Source organism: Astatotilapia calliptera, chromosome 17, assembly GCF_964374335.1.
Source record: "Astatotilapia calliptera chromosome 17, fAstCal68.1, whole genome shotgun sequence".
NCBI classification, from domain to species: domain Eukaryota; kingdom Metazoa; phylum Chordata; class Actinopteri; order Cichliformes; family Cichlidae; genus Astatotilapia; species Astatotilapia calliptera.
In genome coordinates this window covers 30,801,430-30,820,283 of record NC_137438.1, presented here as the reverse complement: position 1 = coordinate 30,820,283, position 18,854 = coordinate 30,801,430, and the positions used below count along the sequence as shown (strand labels likewise).

The following is an 18,854-nucleotide window of genomic DNA, read 5'->3' as shown; positions in this document are numbered from 1 at the left end:
GCTGTGGTCTTGTCAGCAACTTAAAAGTATAACCCTCCACTTCTAATGACAGCTGTTTAAATATAGTTTATGAGTGCAGTCAGCCTTTTATAAAATTCGGCTCTGTTCTTTATTACTTTTACCTTCACAACTATTTTGCTATTCAAGCAGAACGTTAAAGCACTGACAAGGCTTGACAGCTTTAGAAAAGTTATAAAGAAAAATGGGTCAACAATTGATTGTTACTCATTTAAGTGTGTCTCTGGCCTGGTTTCCCGCAGCATCTATTATACTCTATTATAAGATGCAGACTCTTCTTCCAATGATGACTAGATGTTTCCAAAGGTGCTGTAAATTTGAATGACTCACACACAGCAAGGGGGCTTTGATAAAAGAGGTTGGCAAAGCACTGAATGTGGGAGACCGTCTCGCAGACTGCATACAAAATGAATCACATGCTCATATGAATAAAAGGTCCTCAACAATTTAGAAAAGCAAATGCTTTGATATTCCTATTGTAGAATTGCTGATAATGCCTCTTCTTGTGTCTAAAATTACCCCTACTTGAAGCGTAAAGTGGAAGTGGACACATTTTGCAGACATCTATTTGCACAAAAACACACACTCCGAAAGTGAAATCTGATTTTCATGTGGCTTCAGTTAACTTTCCCTTTGAAACAGGAAATTAAATTTTAAAACAAAGCTGCAGATAATTAAAAATGGTGCACCCACTCATTGCTTTGTTGTTACAAATCTTAAAAATGGTAATATGTAAAACATTTCACCTGCTACGCGCTCCTTTTTAATCCAGTGACACTGCTTTTCTGATGAACACTTGCATGTCTGGTCCAGCCAGTTGTTGAGCCCCTGGCACAGTTCATCTCCCATTTACAGCTTCTGCACTCTCGTTTTATATTTATTCTGACAGGATACAGTTGAACCTTGAGCTGTCTCTTTAGCAAACCTAGTAAGTGGAAAAAGCTGAAAGGTTTAGCCTGTGTTATTGGCTTTACAGTTTATTTCATGAAAACACTTTGGCATTTATGGCCACTGTTATTTTTACAATGTGGCTTTAGGGCAGACTGCAGACTACAGCACATGTGAGCACACAGTGGTGTGAACAAGCACACACATGCTATGAGTCCTGGCTTCTCTCAGCTGCATTTTGCAGTTGGATTTCATTAAATAATATCCCAGCAAATTCTACGATTGAAACCTTTCAGCTATGAAGTATTTGTAAATGCTTAGATTTAACACCCAAGAGGTACCAGGAAGCAAAAAGATACAGAGGATTATTGTGACTAAATGTCGTTTGTCACACAGCCATCTATTAAAGGTGCTCATTTGCGGGCACATGAGCAGGTTAAATATGACATGGTAGGGTTTTTTTCTTAACTGCAAATTAGAAAAAAGGAGAGCTAAATGAGAGGTAATCATATATATATATATATATATATATATATATATATATATATATATATATATATATATATATATATATATATATATATATATATATATATATATATATATATATATATATATATATATATATCAGAGTAATGGGTTTCTAACAAGTCTGTGTGGAGATGTATGGAATGGAGTGAAAGTGCAATCAAACTTTGGCAATAACGGACTGGACTCTTTAGTGTCACTACCTGGTAATAAAATGTATTGCACATTTATTCAGTCCTCAATTCCATTTGACTGCAAGTACACGCCACTAAATTAGTTAATTATCTCAAACATTAGCCTACATTGCACAGTAGATCCAGACATTGAGCCTTTTTTTCCTTCTCAGTGCAAGGCTTTCTTTAAAAGCTACACACACACACACACACACACACACACACACACACACACACACACATACATATAAAGGCACTCAGAAAGAAAGAGAGAAAGAAAGTGCGAGCTGCATGCAGTATAACTGAGAAGGGAAGTGACAGGTTCAATGTTGCAAAATGAGAGCTTTTAAAGCACATCCTTTGACACTCAGAAGCACCCACACACTTTCGTTGGAAGCTGTAATTCAAATAAGTTTAGGGTAAGCTAATGTTTCGATGCAAAACAGAAAAAGAAAGAAAGAAAGGACCTTAAAAGCATTAACCATGCTATTCTCTTCCTATGTTAATTCTGCTCCAGTCCTTGATCAGTGCACTCAAAATACAGAAATTAGTCGTTTAAATAAGTCTAAGTGTTTCCACACCCACAGAAGGCAAAGTTAGAATAGCAAGAAATTAGTCAAATGCTAGCTTTTCTTTTTTAAGTGCAGAGAAGCATTAGTTAGTAATCATAGCAGCCAACCAGCATCTGATTGGTCACAGGCCTCACACATTGATCAAATTACGGTAATATATGATGCAACAGTTAAAGAGGAACATAAAATGCAAGAGTATATAAAAATTGGTGTATCTACCATGCAAGAGATGCAGCAGTGACAAAGACAGGTTGCCAAGAAGATGTACCCTGGTGTTTATTTAAGTGAAAGATACACATACAGGCTTATTTTGACTACCTGAGCCAAGTTTCGACAAATTCCCCAGCCTGCTGGAACTTGCTTGGAAGGTCAGATTTTTTCTGACATCACCAAACACGTGACACAAGAACCCATACTGTGTTTATTGTGCACTATGTTTTACATATAGATACATTCAAATCGCATGAAGATTCACCCACCAGTAACTGATGTACTTGCACTGCCATGTCAGCAGCCCTCCTTTGCATATTTCCTCTTTACATATTCTTGGTTCAGCTTTGGTCTCCAGCTTCTTCTTTTGCTTGCTTCTGCATGTGCTGAGTGGGTGAGTTTCAGGGCCAGAGTAAGATGGTTTTTAACAGCGTGCACTGTAACACATAGAAACCTCTTTTAGTATCATTATGAGGTGTAAGAAGCTCCGCAAAAAAGAAGCTGTAGCACATACTGCGGAAAAGCACGGCCCGCACCTCCCGTTAAGGATGAAAAATAATGAAATGCATTTTAAAGAGACCATATAGAAGGAAAGATAACACTGAAACGTTGCACTTTTATCAGTAAAACTTGGGGATAATATGAAATGTTGTTGTAGTGGAGTCAGTATAGCCAAAGGGTGGAATAAGCCAACTGGAATTTAATCAATCACATTTCCTGGTGACTATGAAAATAGTGTTGTCATTCTAATATTAAAAAAAATGAGTGAGAGTGTTATTTTAAGAGTGTTATTATAAATGCAAACAAAATTGCTCATGCTTTTGGCATAACTTCAATCATTATTATTATTGTTTTTTTAAACGTCAGATTTATGGCGGCTCATTTAACTAGAACTAACAGCACCCAGATTACGTTGAAAAAACAGGTTGGACAAGCAAAACGGACTGGAGTGGGGTAGCGCTGTGTTTGAAGCAAAGTTAGATAAAACTAGGTTACTGGGGCATAAAGAGAAATGACAAAAAAGGAAGTGGTTGAAGTGTTGCATTGTGTGTTTCAGAAAACCCTTTGTCAGTGAATGAAGCTTGCCTGAAGCTCTAAGGTACTGAATTTCTGTGAAAATGATCTGCTTGAATGTACAGTCATGGTGAAAAAAAAAAAGAAAAGTACACCCTCTGTCTGTTCTACGATCATACATGTATGGACATTAAAAAATGTTGTCCTTTTCAGGGCTTAGAATTAGGTAATTGTAACCGTTGATGAACGGAACACATGACATATTACACTGTGTCATTATTTGCTTAACAAATACTGAGCCAAAATGCAGAAGCAGTGTGTGTAAATATAGTACGCTCCATGATTTAATAGCTTGTAGGACCACCCTTAGCACCAGTTTAGAACTTTATCAATATTTCTCATGTCATTGTGGACAAATTTTTTCTCACTCTTCTTTACAATGTTGCTTCAGATCATTGAAGTTTGTGGGCACTTGTTTATTCGCGTGCTTCTTAAACTGGACCGGACCATTACGACACCATGATTATTTTCTTTTTTTTTTGTCATTCTGTTATAGATTTACTTCTGTGCTTGGGATTGTTGCCCTGTTACATCACCCAGTTTCAGCCAAGCTTTAGCTGTTGTACAAATAGCTTCATATTTGACTTTAGAATACTTTGGTATACAAAGAAGTTCGTATTTGACTCAGTGACTGTAAGGTGCCCAGGTTCTGTGGTTGCAAAACAACCCAAAATCATTGGCCCTCCACCATCATGTTTGACAGTTGGCTTTATCTAAATATGGCTTTGTGCATTATGGCCAAACATCTCCACTTTACTCTCTTGCTGCCAATCTGCTGCCAAGCTCATTTTAGAAAGAAGCGGCTTTCACCATGCAACCTTTCCAAACAAGCCATAGATGTCCTGTTGTTTTCTCATTGGACTTTCATTATTAACATGCTAAGTGAGGCCTATAGAGATGTAGCTCTTGGGCTTTTCCATTTTCTCTGAGCATTGCATATTACCTAACCTTTAGGAGAATTTTCTGGGACTTCCAATCCTGGGAACGACTGGCAACTATGTTGGACATTTTCCACTTTTGAATAATCTTTCTCACTGTAGGCTTTAATATTCAGAAATAACCTTATAGCTCTCCCCTGGTTGATGCGCAGCACAACAACTGCTTATCTAAAATCATGGCTGATGTTCTTACTTCCTCCTAAACACATACTAACAGTGTAATGTGTCATATTTTGTTGTTCATCTGAGGTTATAGTAACTTAATTTTAAGACCTGCTGAGGACCAGATTTGTTTTTGTTATGTCCTGATATGTAAAACCTTAGAATTGACAGAGTTTGTGCTTTCTTTGTGCTTTCTTTGTTCCATGACTGTAGCTCTCCTGCGACTGCCTGCACTCTGAACAACAATTAAAGAGTTTCAAATGAGTCTAATTCTTTAGATAATGGATTCCAGGCAAACTGGATTCCAGGTTTTACAATGCAAACCAAAGTGACTTCCTGTGAAATGACTGCAATGGTAAAAAAAAGGAGAAGCTTTCAGTTCTCTCCAGGTTATGCTTGAAAAGCATAAACAACTGTCCTGGAATTAGAGACATGATAGTTAAAGGTGAAAAGACTATTTTGACATTTTGTGATATGCTTACTGATTTCCTTGACTAAATCTGAGATAACTGAGAACTCTCTCATGACTATACATTAAATATTTATGTGAAGCTTTTCTTCTCTTCTTGCAATTTCCACAAATTCAAATTTTAGCAGAATGTCATCCATATTCGCCAACACCAGTCAGATAGTAATAAAAAGGAAAAGTGACATTAAGCCTGTTCAGCCTGTTGTGTAGGGGGAAAGCAGACTGGAGTATCTCGGTCATGCATGTTCTCCATAAACTCTCTGTGTGCCTCAAGTTATAATAACATACTCTGGGATGTAATATATTAGGATGCACACATTAGGATATTAAGCTTTAATTAGGCTTGCTTGACGGCTCAGCCAACTCACTGCAAGAAAGCAAATATGCATACATGCCCAACTGCTCCTTTAAATGAGATTAGCTGCACGCTACAGCACAGTGGGGTCAGGATGCTACCTGAGCTTATAGAAATGTTTAATGTTTATCGATGGGCAGCATTGTCACTTCACAGGAACTGCAGATGCCTTTGTTGTGGCCTGTAACTTTGTGGAACAAAATATGTTCTCCTATGAAGACACATTTTGCATTTTGAGTGTCACAGGCTGTATTTTTACGGACACTTCCTGCATTCAGGAGTGCTTTTGTATACTTTATCTGCTTTAGTCTGTACTTGGCTAACCTGTTTTTGCAACCTCATAATTCTTTCTTTGCCTAAAGGAAAGTGCAGGATAAAAATGTGCAGCATGCACACACAGGCAAAGGAACACCACCTCACACACACGCACTAGGAACGAAGACCAGGCTTGAAAAAATTGATCTGCGTTGAGACACTCGTTCCTGTTTCGCTGGCACATTAAGCTACAGGTGGCCATGTGAAAACTCCAAAAACAAAAACAAGTTAATGGCTCACTTTTTGCTGTAGCCTTGCCACTGCTTCCAGTAACAAACACAGGTAGAAGTCACAGGCGTGAACACATCCTTTTCAACTCTTTACCAGCTGATTTTCCTGTACCAGCGACACAGAGCGAATCATCCTGCTGTTCACCGTGGAAACTTTAAGTTCAGATGAAAGCTGTTGGTGATGACCGTGAAAATTAGTCAGCAGTTTTCACAATCCACAATCAGATTTTTGTGTGTGGCATTTTCAAAACAGTTGCTTTAGTAAAATAACATTTGCATGACAATCTGGAGGAAGCAGCAAGCGTGAAGTGTGTTTCCAAATTAGTGAAGTGAAATTTTATTTTAAAAAAATTAAAGAAAACGTGAGCATAGAGTGGGCCTGCTGCTGAAGTGAAAGCCTCTTTCTTTCAGGGTAAATTAGTCAATATTTAGGAAAAGATGGTGGGGGCGTCATTGAACAGCCTCAACAATTATCGGTCTAAATAAAAAATGGCAAAGCACGTGTTAAAAACAAATGAAATAAAAACACGATGAGCGGCGCGTGTTGGTTCACACTGCTGCTGTCTGGTGGGTCATTATGCACGGGTTTGCCTCCGGTAGCCGTTGTAAATTACCTCAGCAGGAAATAAAACCATTTCCGGCTTGAGTTGTCAAAATAAGATCGAAGGGTCTGCTGAATAACCTTTTCTGTTTGCTTGACAATGAACAAAAAATGAGCCTAAAACAGAAACTGTCTTTGCTTACTTTTCAATACAGACAATTATTAATTATTAGTCAACTATTAACTTAAAAACGAAAAAAAGTCAAATCAATTTCGGATCCATTTCTCCCTACATTATAAAATAATTAACACGTGTTTCTTATTTCTAATGACTGAATAATACATCCTACATTATATGATAGCTTTTCTATTAGAATGACACTGAGAGCTTGAGAGCTTACAGTACTTACTATTGCTGAAGCTGCTCCAGTAGATCCACGAAGGGGCACAGCTGGATCTCCATCACTTCAACATATATGCTTCAAGTACCTGAAGAAAACAGACTCTGGTGGGGGCTGCATTGCATGGGTTTGTACTCGACAACAGCCCTTTCACGACTGAACACGCGTGCAGGAGGGATATAGGAAGTTTGTGAGTTTATGAGGTGTAATTTATTTTATTTTGAAAAGCGGCCTTATACAGCTCCAGCATCCTCGCTCGCAGCAGTGAATTGATGCGGCTGTGCTGCGTGAAAGCCCAGCAGTTGCTTTGACGAGTCATCGCTGGAGAAGATCCCAGAGCAGACGGATCCGCTGTCTGATGGCTTGAAAACGGGGAATCACTGTGGACCGCAGCGGATTTATAGCATCGTACGAGCCCGGAGGAGCGACGCGGAGGCGGCACGAGCGGACCGGGTGCCGACACGGGTCGGGATACGTTACCTTTAAGTGAGGCTGTTATCGTTTTTTTTGTTTTTGGAAGCCTTACACAGACAATACGGAGAGAAAAGTAGTACCACAGCCTCCGCGACAGCAGCGGGCGAACTTGTCATCTCTGTCCTGTGGGAGGTGTCTGTCTGTCGGCTTGGGGCTCTCTGCACGCACCGCTCGTCTCGTCACTGATTGGACCTTTTTAATTTGAGGGATATTTGTTGTGTTTTGTACAAATCGCTCTTATTTAGTGTTTTCCCTCAACCAACTGTGGCTTTAATGTGACGCACCACACTGACACTTGTGCTGTGTGTAGAGCAGACCCTCTGCAGAGGAGTAAAAGGCTCCCTAATCAAGTTTTTCCCCCCTTCACATTTCTGCGGCAACAGCACAGACCACACCAATGTCATAGGTAATGCTTCGCCTTTGTTTTTGCATCGCAATGCTTTCTGCAGAGTCGTTGCTCGCGTCTTTGTTTTTGCCTGTAGACAAACTTGTCGACACAGCCTCGTTTTCTGGAGTTCCTCAACAGGCAGCAGTGAAGCCGTCACTGCACGGGGTTGCTCTGCAGCTTTAATTAAGCTCACTGCATTTCCACTCTGCTCAGTGGCAAGGCTTCTCACGAGTGCAGCACTGCTGTTGTCATACATCATACCATAGCAATATAAAGACCACTGAGCGAAAGCCAGCCAAGGTTTATTTGCTCATGTGCACACATCAGGCTTTTATGATCCGCTCGTAACCGCTGGAGTTCATTTACTGATGATGTGATAACAAAGCCTTTATGTATCAATAATAATGTTGCTGCTTCTACCTGTTTTAATGCTGCCCTTATCATTCTACTTGAAAAATAAGTTTAGATCATAGAGTTTTGCTTAGGCAAGTGGTATCAAACATGTGGCTCGTGGACCAGGAATCAGTCCGTTTTGGGGCCCATGGATGTCTTAGCCACGATATGACATGTTTTCTCAACAAGCTGACACTCATTTAATAAGAAGAAGTAATAATCTTTCTTGTTGCGCCTTCTTTGAGGCATTTTTTTTAACCTGAGCTTGTAATTTCAAAGTTAAAAAGAAATCTTCTTCCTATTAGACCAGATTTGCTTATATTGAATATAAATTAACATTGTATACATACTTTACACATTTTTTTTTTTAGCAGTGGTGCAATAGAAACGCAAATATAAAAGCATCGGGTTATTAAAGGGACACTTCAAATTGGTACTTGGGGGACACCAGTGATGCAGTAATCCACAGTACTTATTGCAAACACTGAAGTTTAAGTCTGACTGTATTGACCTTTTTCTGACTGTTAAAAGTCTTTATTTATGCTTCCGTCAGCAGTTATGAAATCACAGCAGTGATCTATAGACACACCTGCAGTGACTCCATCGTGTAGTGGGTTACACATTCAGTCCCCAGTCCAGTCTTGGGAGGAGACACAAATTCCTTTGGGGTTGTATCAGGAAGGGCATAGCTGATAGGAGCTTCTTGACATAGGCACAACTTCATGTTTGTTTTTTCCTACCAGCAGTAATTCATATTTTGAGTTAATTGTCACAACAGTATCAGTGCAGCCATCGTTTCAGACAGCTGTCCAACAGAGGTGCTACACTTTCAAAGATCGTTTCATTCGCTCCCAGACTGGAACCTAACTCGTCTGAGTAAAGGGCTTCTCTTAGGGCAGAATGTGTGTAAGGCTTAATAATCTGTGGTATTATTTCATGGAAATTTAAACATTTGCTTAAAGATTTGTGTCGTTATGCATGTAATGGAGCACCAAACATAGGTGTACGGTGCAGATTTCAATATTAGAAAGGGTTCAAATAAGCAGTAAGGTCATAGCTTTCAGGTGCATCCGTACTATAACCTTCTCAGCGGTTGTCTTTTAACCGTTTCCCTAAATTGAGATGATAAAAAATAGTTTCTGGGACTAAATGAAACACAATTGTGGCTTAAAAATGTCTTCTGAAGAATAGCGCATATGTAAATTTAATGGCCACAAACTGGGACCATCCTCTGCGTTCTTCTTTGCACATCAGTGTCAAACTTGTGAAAACTTGCTTTGGTTTGTTTTGAAGCTTGAATACGTTTACAGTGAATTGTTTCTAACATCACACATGAAAGCAGCTGCTCGTTCTCTGAGCCGGTGCCACTGTGATCACCGAGTAGAAGGCGTCTGTAGGACGTTACGCGAGCCGACTTGCAAGTTCTGAACGTAGTAATTAGTTATTACATTTCCTCTAACACAAAATGCATAGTAATATATTGTGCACTGTCCTCAGATATGCATTTCTGTGAAGTAGTTCTGTCTGTGTCACTGAGTGCCCCTCATCTCTCATGTTAATCTGCTGAATTGCTACCGAGCAGTCTAACCTCGGGGTCAGTCAGGCTGTGCTGACTTGGGCTAAATTTGGAACATGGAGCAATTAGGCACAGTCTCTGCTACATCACAGCTTTAACTATGGAGGGGCAGCTGGGAGGGAGAGACTGGTGTGGGATGCAGATCTCCATCTGGTTAACATGCTTAAATTAGAGATTTAAAAAAAAATTGTGCTGAGCAAAGGCAAATTTATTTCACTGAAAAAATATCAAACCAAAGCCTGACCGAGTGTTTTAAGTCTTTTCTGAACTAATGACTCCTGACAGTGGGTGAAGTACCGTGAACATTCACTCACCAGTTCAAACCCAGTTCTTTATTCGCTCTCATTTTATTAACCAGGCAGTTCATAACAAGAACAATAACAAAATAAGTGACTCATCTTTACTTTCTTGCCTGGGAATAATACAGATTACAGTGTGCCCAAGCCTACGGCACCATTTGGCTGCCTTGTTTCCTCTTCTGACGTTGTCAGTCCAGTCTAGTACGCCCATCGCTTGTCCTCTGTTGACTTGGTCTTTGGGACCTGAGGTGTCGCTGTTAGATATCTGGCCCACAGTTTCCATAGAGCACAGAGTGTGGGTGACCTTGGAAACAAAAGATGAGCTTCGATGGCTTGTGTCAGACATGATGAATTAAAGGGTGTGCAAAGGTCTACTATAAGTTAAATTATGATAATTTTAGTCGCGCAAAGTTGCTACACGGATGAGGATTTTTTGGACTCCTGTCTGAGTCAGAGAATAAAAAGATATCCAGATAGAAATCAGCCGGATAGTCCCGGTTTAAGAAAGGAGAGAAAAAAGTCAAGGTTTTGAAATTGCTTTCAAATTCCTGCAATAAAATGCAATTAAAAAATATCTGACGGCTTGTGTGTTCTTATCAGCTACTTTGGCAGGCAGCCAGGTATGTTGAATTCTGACATGTATACTCATACCTATAAATAAAACAGTTTCACTTCATAGTTTTCTCTTTTTATTTCCAGGGACAAGGACAGAAGCAGACCAAGCTGGGCCAGGCTAGGCCAGGCCTAGGCCTACCTAGCCATCAATCTGGCCTTACAATAGAGGCCAGCAACCTCTCTTGGAAGTTCAGGCAGCTGAGGAGGCTTCAGCCTGGTCTTACAGAGACATCCCCAGACCTAAAAATCAAACTTTGGAGTCCAGGCATCTTCTGTCATCTTTTAAGAGGCCATACTGGTCTAATCGATCTCCAGTCATTCCATGTTGCGGTCATCCCAGTCTGGTTGTTGGCAGCAGGATGGAGTTACGTGTTGATTTGACGGTTATCGTCTCACTGCAGTGCTTGCACCCCTCCTCTGTTGACTGCCTTTCATCCCTTCCCTCCCCAGTTTTTAAGAGAAAGCCCCTTCCACTCACCTGGGGCTTCCCTGAGCCCTCCACGAAAGGGCCTTGTAGAAACTGTGGGTTGTTAATTTAAAACATTGCAAAGAGGAAAGCAAAAAATACAAAAGACATCAAGGATTGCTGCATTCAGTCGATTTTGTTTTTTGTTCTATTGCACATTAACTTTCCTTTTCTTGCGGTTTGATCAAAGGTTAATGAACTAGGAGGTTGAGATCTGCGCTCAGAGTTTACAGGAATAAGTTACATAAAAGTCTTTACATAAAGATTTGCTCTTTTACAGTTTGAGCTTTTTTTTTTGAAAGAATGTCTGAAGAAAATAGCAGCAGCAAAGCAGTGAAATTCATTGCTCCTCTTCCCCCCGTTTCTTCTCCGTCCCCCTGCCCATCACCCCAGACCCCCCACAAGAATGTGAACGGCTCTGCCAGTTCAGACACGCATGTCGTGGAGAAGCTTCTTGGAGAGCCGGAGGTCCAACGTCGGCGCCACACAATGGATAGAGACTCTAAAACGGCCGAGCACCGTTTCTTCCGCCGGAGTGTCATTTGTGACTCGAATGCCACAGCTTTGGATCTGCCCAGCAAAGCAGCTGTGTTACTCACATCACCCCCAGACTGTGAAGGGACTCCCATCATCTTCTCTCCGCAGCTTTTAAACCTTGGAGGACAGGATTATGAAGGTGGGGAGTCCCAAAGAGGTTCCTATCTGCAGAGCAGTACCCTTCAGCCTTCATTTGGGCATGGTGGGGCAGTCGAAGAGGGGGATCTACAAAATGCCGAGGGAGATTTGGATGTGTGCACGATTGCTGTTCCTACCAGTAGCAGTGTTGAACATAGTGCAGATGGGGCAGTAACAGAGCCCAGCTCGACAGTATTGGATGTTGCCAATAAAACAGTAGCCAAACAGCCTGACATCGTATTGCGTCCCAGAGGGCTTCAGGAACAGGTGGCCAAAGATGGAAAAGCAGTAGGAAATGTGTATGAGGGAAGCATCAGTAGTCCAACCGAGGAGAAAGACAGGGAGACGGAGGAGGAGAAGGGGCTCGCGAAAGCACGGGCAGAGCAGAGGGAACGGGAGCAAGAGGACATAGAGGAGGCTGAAACAAAAGCTGTAGGAACTTCACCAGATGGACGCTTCCTGAAGTTTGACATTGAGATCGGGAGAGGGTCTTTTAAGACTGTCTACAAGGGTTTGGACACTGAGACAACAGTGGAAGTGGCATGGTGTGAGCTACAGGTAAGGTTACGCTGTTAAAACTGTGCTGTCATTTCCTGTTTATTTGCCAAAGTCTCAAAAAGTTGCCATCCAGGTGCTGAATTTTACCCTTTCTATTTGTGCCTCTTGCTTATTACCTTGACAGGAAGATATAGTCTTCCTGTTTAGGCAGAGACTTTCTGTGTAATTGTGCACGAAAGGAGATCAGTCTGACTGGGACTGATGTACCAGTGCGGATTAAATGGGAACTGTTTACAACAAAATCCATCAGAGGTCCGTGTGCTATTTAAGGCAGCGACTGTGACTTTGGTAAATGGACATTTGCTGTGAGTTTGAGCGCACATTTTCTGCTTGTGTGGTTTTTAGTTTAAGTTTCACTGCATGTGGATCTGAGTGTTGAGGTACGCTGTTATCACAGTGGTCATAGTATTTGTAGCCCAAGCAGCAGAAGACGTAATGAAGATCCTCCAGTAATTGTTTTCATGAATAATGGATTCAAACTGTAAGTCAGTCGTTAAAAATCCACTGCTTCTTGGACTGATTTAATGCAGCACGAGCTGTCACTCAAGGGACTGCACTGCTTGAAATTATTTAGCTGACTGGTTATAAAAATTTTTATAGTGCTGGCCTGGACATTTAGCACCTCCTTAGGCCAAAGTTGTATTGTTCTAAAGCTATTGTCTCTCATCAGCTGCAACTCTGACTTCTGTAGACATCACCTGTCAGAGGTGCACATGAGAACGCAAATGTCCCACCTACTGTAGTCAGATCAGAGATCTGCCGGTTTTTAAACCGGCGGTTTGACCCTTTGGTCCTCCAGGTTGGATGTCCAAGTATCCTTGGACAAGATGCTGAACCCTAAGTTGCCCTGGATGCATCCTTTGGATTGTAACTGCATGAACACAGAGAGTATTGCTAGGGTCTGCGATTAGAACTACTAGAAGTATTCTGCTTGGCAACGGATCTGTCTAAATAGAGGCAGCAAGAAACACTTTGCACTAGGGAGATGACAGTTTAAAGATTAAAATCTCTGTATTGACTAGGTGGGACATATACGTTCTCATGTGCACCTCTGACAGTGGATTTCTACAGAACGTAGGATAGAAAACAAGTGTTTAAAAGCACTTGTATGTCTCTTGTGTATGAATGAGGATTGTAGTAAGAAAGTGCTATGATTGCTCAAATTGAGTAGAAATGCACTATATAAGTACCAGTTCATTTACCATTTTAAGACATCACAGTTATATAGTTTTATATTATTAGATATATTAAGATATACCAGTGCAGTAACCTGGACAATCTTCCAAAGTTCGCGTGTGAAAATGGCTTAAAATGTTATTCAGTGTTTACTGGGGCACTGCATCACAGATGGAACAAAGTGTCAAGCTGGAGCTCAGGCTCTTCGTTTTCTCTTACTCATGCATGTGTATTTTCATTATACGTGTGTCGTGGGTCTCTGGTAGTGACGGTTGACTTTCAGCTGCGAGTGAGCGGATGCTGTGGTGCGTCACATCACCACCACTGCATGTATAAATGAAAGCGGAAGAGGATACTAAGCAATATAGGCCAAAATGCAAGTGGGGTCGACTTCCTGATGACGGTGCCAAATCAGATAATGACACCTGCATGATATCTGCAGTATCAGAGATGCGGTATCCTGTCTCAACATTTGAAAAGTATTCAAAGTAGACACATAAAACTATTGCATTTTTCCTGCAGTCTGGCCAACTTTTGACAGGATGGATTGCAGCGCACCACAGGATGCTGTTGCTTCATTGTGGTGCACTGATGCAACTTCTTTATTGAGTATTTGTCTGTCACGGGGCGAGGTGTGAACAGGAGACGTGTAGGCAAAAAGTGTATCGGTTGGTGAAAGGTTGTGCAGCATCGAAGGAAAAGGAGAAAGTCTTTCAGCTTTCACTTCTTGTCGATGAGCAGGCAGAGAGACGGAGGTGCGGTGAGCAGTTGGAGATGTAGAACAACAGTCTCGGGCGGTCATATGACGTTTAGCACACTGACTGAGCCGAGGTTTCAGCGGAGGAGGAAAACAGTGACATGGACTCACGTGGAACTGCTTGCTGTGATGAAGCATTTTATACTGTGCCACAAAAACAACTTTTTCGGCTTATAAATGTATATTTCATGTTTTTCTGCAAAGTGTTTGTCATATTTAGACATTTAACACTGATATAAGGCATGGATACTGATTTTTTTTTAATTTTATAGAACCTTAAAAAGACTGAGGTCACACTGTGCAGTTGAATGTTTTCTCTGCTAAACCGCTGGTGTTTATGTTTCTCAGCGTGTGCTTATTTCCTGTGGGAAGCATGTGCTTGTTTTTCTGTCATCTCCATCACAAGATGCTCCACGAGTCTTCCTGAATCCCAGGAGCTAAAATCAGCTTTGCCTGATGCCCTGCATCTAGGAAACGGCGGTGTGTTTATCGGAAAACAAACGTCTAGCCTTTGTTGAGCTTTTTCTGTCACACATGCTTGTCTTTATCGCCGTCTCTAACTCTACTACTTGTCGAAACGGAGAAACTTGGGGATTCTTGACAGTTCTTTGTGTCTTGGAGGTCTCCGTCTCTGAGTTGAGATTGGATTTTTAAAACTATTGCTTGGTTAGTTTGCTAAATGATCAGAATAAACTTGCTGACATTTATGTAATATATATCCTGAATTACTGGAATGCAAAATGTCGTTCATGCATTATATTCCGTGCGTGTGTTTATATAAGAGTATTGAAGGACTGTGGTGATTGAGTTATATGCATGCAAAGGCAAGTACTCTTCTACATAAGAGGCTGTAATCTGGTATCACTGTGTGTCTGTGACTGAGCAACTGCTGACATGTGGCAGAAAGGTGGGAGTAGAATTACACGCACACATACACACATGCAGACACACACACACTAGAACCAATCACATTCACTCACTGGGTGGGCATGGCAACTGGAGATCTGTGGGAGTTGGCATCATCTGGAACTTGTCAGTTTTTAGCGTGGAAATATCTCTGTGTGACGTGAGTATGTCCCCCTTGCCATCCGCACCCACTTGTCACTGCAGTATGCATATGTTAGTGCGATGCACGTGTGTGTTTGTGTTTGCTTGCTTAAGAGTTGAAGGTGTGTGTCTTTCAAATTCCTGGCTTTGGATCCCAAAACAGGATCATATTTGTGTCCAGAGAAATTTGTAGTTACATGGAAGCAGAACGGGAGATGAGAAGGGAGATGGAGCTGGTACTTTGCTTAAGCGTTTGATGAATAGCTAGAGGGGGGTGGAGAGGAAGAAGGTCATCCAGTAGCTAAGGTGCCTTATCAGAGTGTCTGTTGGAAGATGGATGGGAAAGAAGAGGCTCCTGTAGGCGTCCTGGAATGAAAGGAATTCTTGTGATCAGTTTGAACTTGGGTTACTTAAAGCTACAGATCATAATAAGCTCATGTAGTCTTGGTAAGAAAACTAATTGTAAGTTTTGAACTTTGTTTGTATCTCAGTGACTCATGAACTGGCAGCTATGACCTAGGAGCGGCCGGATTTCTTGCAATTTAATGTTGCACTTAATTTATGCATCACCCGCTATGATGCTGATTGTGAAGGCACAGACAGGACAGAGCGGCTACATATATGCAGCTCTCCACGCAGGAGGAAACAGCAGACGCAGCGAGAGATCATCGAGTTTATTTCCTTCTTAAAGCATGAAGAGAAAGCATCTTATAAATACACCAGCCGGAGAGTCACACTTGACCTTGTTCACTTGAACGCCGACTGTTATTAATGAATATAAGCCATGGCTATCAGCTCGTTAGAAGTTGAACATTTGGCTGTTACTTTTCCTAACCCTACACTTTACAAATTGGTCGTAGGTGTGAATGTGAGCACGATTGGTGGCCTGTGTCTTTGTGTTAGCCCTGTGATAGACTCGCGACCTGTTCAGGACGTACCCCGCCTCTCGCCCTATGGCAACTGGGATAGTTTCCAGCCCCCCGCCCATGACCCCGAACTGGATAAGCGGAAGAGAGAAACGGGTTGTATGAAAGACCAGAGGCTGAGGGTGGGAGGAGGGGTACGAGTCAAAGTTCAGCCTGATCTTTCACAAGGGATCTTGAAGAGCCGGTTCAGCATTCGACCACCGAAGCAGTGTACTCTACCAAACTGATAGAGGGTGTTGAGCGCACAGGCGGTTTAAATCGGTTAAAATATTAAACAGAAAGATTGATAGGTGGAGTTGGAGAACTTTTGGAGGGAAGTGGGTTGGAAGACGGGAGTGGGGGAGGGGATGCTAGACGAATGGGGGTCGAGTTTGAGTAAGTGGAAGGTGATTGTGGAGGGACCCCTGTGAGAAGCTGGAGAAACTGAAAACACGGGGGAGGAAGGAGGGGAAATAGTGGGAGAGAAAAGACAAAGGAAATGAAAGGAGAGGATGATCAAGAAGGGGGAGAGGAACATAGAAACGGAGGATGAATTGAAGAGAGAAGAGGGTGTGTGACCTCAGGCTCGGGCACCATAGACTCTCAAAGACCTTCAACAGCACCACAAGGCGGATTAGCCCCCTTCCCACACAGACACACACACGCATGCTTTGGGGCTTTGCAACTGTCCTTTAAAAATGGTTATTCAATCAATGCCTTAAGATAGAGACTAGTTGCTGAGTCCAGGCAGCTTTTGCAGAAATGGAGATTACGCATCAGTTTGTTGACATCTCTCATATCATTATTTTGTATTACAAATTCACGCTTGCATGATTTTTATTAGCAGAACTATCATGACATTGACAAAATGAGGCTAACAACATATGCTTCAAGGTGTCCGATTTTAGCACGGCAGAGCACTATTGTTGACCCATTTTAATCTGGTGTTGGTCTGAAATACTTCCATGTGCAGGTAAAAGGACAGAGCGAAGAGGACATCGGGCATTTAAAAAGTATTATGTCTGCAAAGCAGTTTCACTAACAGTGCGTTCTCCCTATCTTTATGAACATTGCTAGGCTTCACCTACACAAGCAACTGCCAGGATTTGTTTTTTTATTAAATGAAAAAAACCTTGTCCAACAAATATTTTGACCTATTTCAAACTCGAATCAGAAATCCTGATTGGACCGTTTCGAAGGTCACATGATGCTCTCGGAAACTATTCCATGCAAATATTTTCAGTTGATGATGTATCAGACAGAGCAAAAGTATTTTACAGCGTGATAAAATATCCTTAGATAACTTCAGGGCGGCAGAGCAGAGGTGTAGCGGTTAGATTTTCCAAAGGTTCATATTTCTCTGACAAAACAGCAAACCGCAGCAGTGTCAAGGCCTTGAGCAGAGGCTGCTTCTCCCTGCTGATTGATTCTGGAGTTACTGTAGTAGTCAGCATTGGACAGACACACATTATAAAGGGATAGAAAGTGTGGGTTCACTTCAAGTGTGTTCTTATAAATGTTTTAAACACCAGCTACGAACTCTTTACACAGTTCCCTTTCCTTATTAGCATTAAAGTAGTGCTTATGTGCCTGTTAGGTTTGGTCTGTGCTCTGCATGAGTTTTTGTGTGCATGCAGTTGGGCTGTACTGGTGTGAGCTCATACTGCAGCATGCTTCTGGGGATTGCTAACTTATTCATTTGGCTAGGCTGCAGACGAGCTCGACTGTTTAATTATGGAAACTTGCTGGATGTTTCCTGTGTTTTTGTTGTGATAGATGGATGTCTAAGTTCTTTAAGAGCCACCTTTCTGCAGCACTTTCTGCGTAACAATCAGGGTGGAAAATCACCACCAGCCTCCCTAAAACCACACCTGTGGTTGTGTGTTTATCAGCCGCTAATGGTCATGATATCACGACTCATGAATCTCTTATTCTTTACTAAATCTTATTGTAAAACAGGTGCATGTTGTGTTTCCACTTTGGAATCTATAGCAGTCACTGTGATCAAACAAGTTTGTTTTTTGCCTTGTAAACTGCAGGAATGCAGCACATACAAGAGAACTTTAGTATCCTGTGTTACAGTAGGTGAAAACCTGACGCACACTTTTACGTAATAGCAACAAAATCAGCTGGAGCAGCAATCTCTGTGACTGAAAAATGTAGTATGAGGACGTGCGTCAAATATCAGTTCTTGGAAAGGCCATTTGAAGCTGGCCCTAAAAGCAAGTCAATTCCCAGACTTCTTTAAAATGCTCAATTCCAGCTATGAAATGAACATATTTATAGCTAGGTACAAGTACTGGGTTTGGTCTTCATAGCTAATTTTCCACTTGAGAACAATATATGTTATATAAATTCTATTTGGATAATTTTATAGCTTGAAATTAAGGGAGTGGCATTTCTGATTAACAGGCGTAGCCGCTGAGGTGACTCACTGAAGTGGACCTATTGTCTAGGGCCTGACCAGTATGACGGCTCTGGATACTGATATTTTGTGATTTAACAGGCCGATTTATTATTATTATTATTTTTTTGAGAAATAAAAACATAAACAGACATCGTCCCGAAACATTTACGTGTTTATGCCATGCTCGACTCTGCCCTGATCAGTTGCTGGTTGTACTTACGTTGTTAAAATATGTGTTTTGCAT

At 41.4% G+C, this 18,854-nt stretch overlaps 1 protein-coding gene and 1 long non-coding RNA gene across 10 annotated transcripts in view; one reads left to right on the top strand and one right to left on the bottom strand.

The window, feature by feature from the left end:
- Positions 1 to 2,582: 2,582 nt before the first annotated feature.
- LOC145421390 (uncharacterized) lies at positions 2,583 to 6,520 on the bottom strand. Its single transcript, XR_013902733.1, has 2 exons — positions 5,943 to 6,520; positions 2,583 to 2,826 (listed from the first exon to the last, which is right to left on the bottom strand). It is a non-coding gene; the product is annotated as an uncharacterized LOC145421390 (long non-coding RNA).
- Positions 6,521 to 7,137: 617 nt separating this feature from the next.
- The window catches only part of wnk1b (WNK lysine deficient protein kinase 1b), a 91,701-nt gene continuing 79,984 nt past the window's right edge, over positions 7,138 to 18,854 (top strand). For all 9 annotated transcript variants that reach the window (XM_080291646.1, XM_080291645.1, XM_080291641.1 and 6 more), the window contains exons 1-2: positions 7,138 to 7,754; positions 10,704 to 12,318. In XM_080291646.1, the coding sequence (XP_080147772.1) occupies positions 11,389 to 12,318 (930 nt within the window). In that variant the 5' untranslated portion in view covers positions 7,138 to 7,754; positions 10,704 to 11,388. The remainder of the gene's footprint in view (positions 7,755 to 10,703; positions 12,319 to 18,854) is intronic.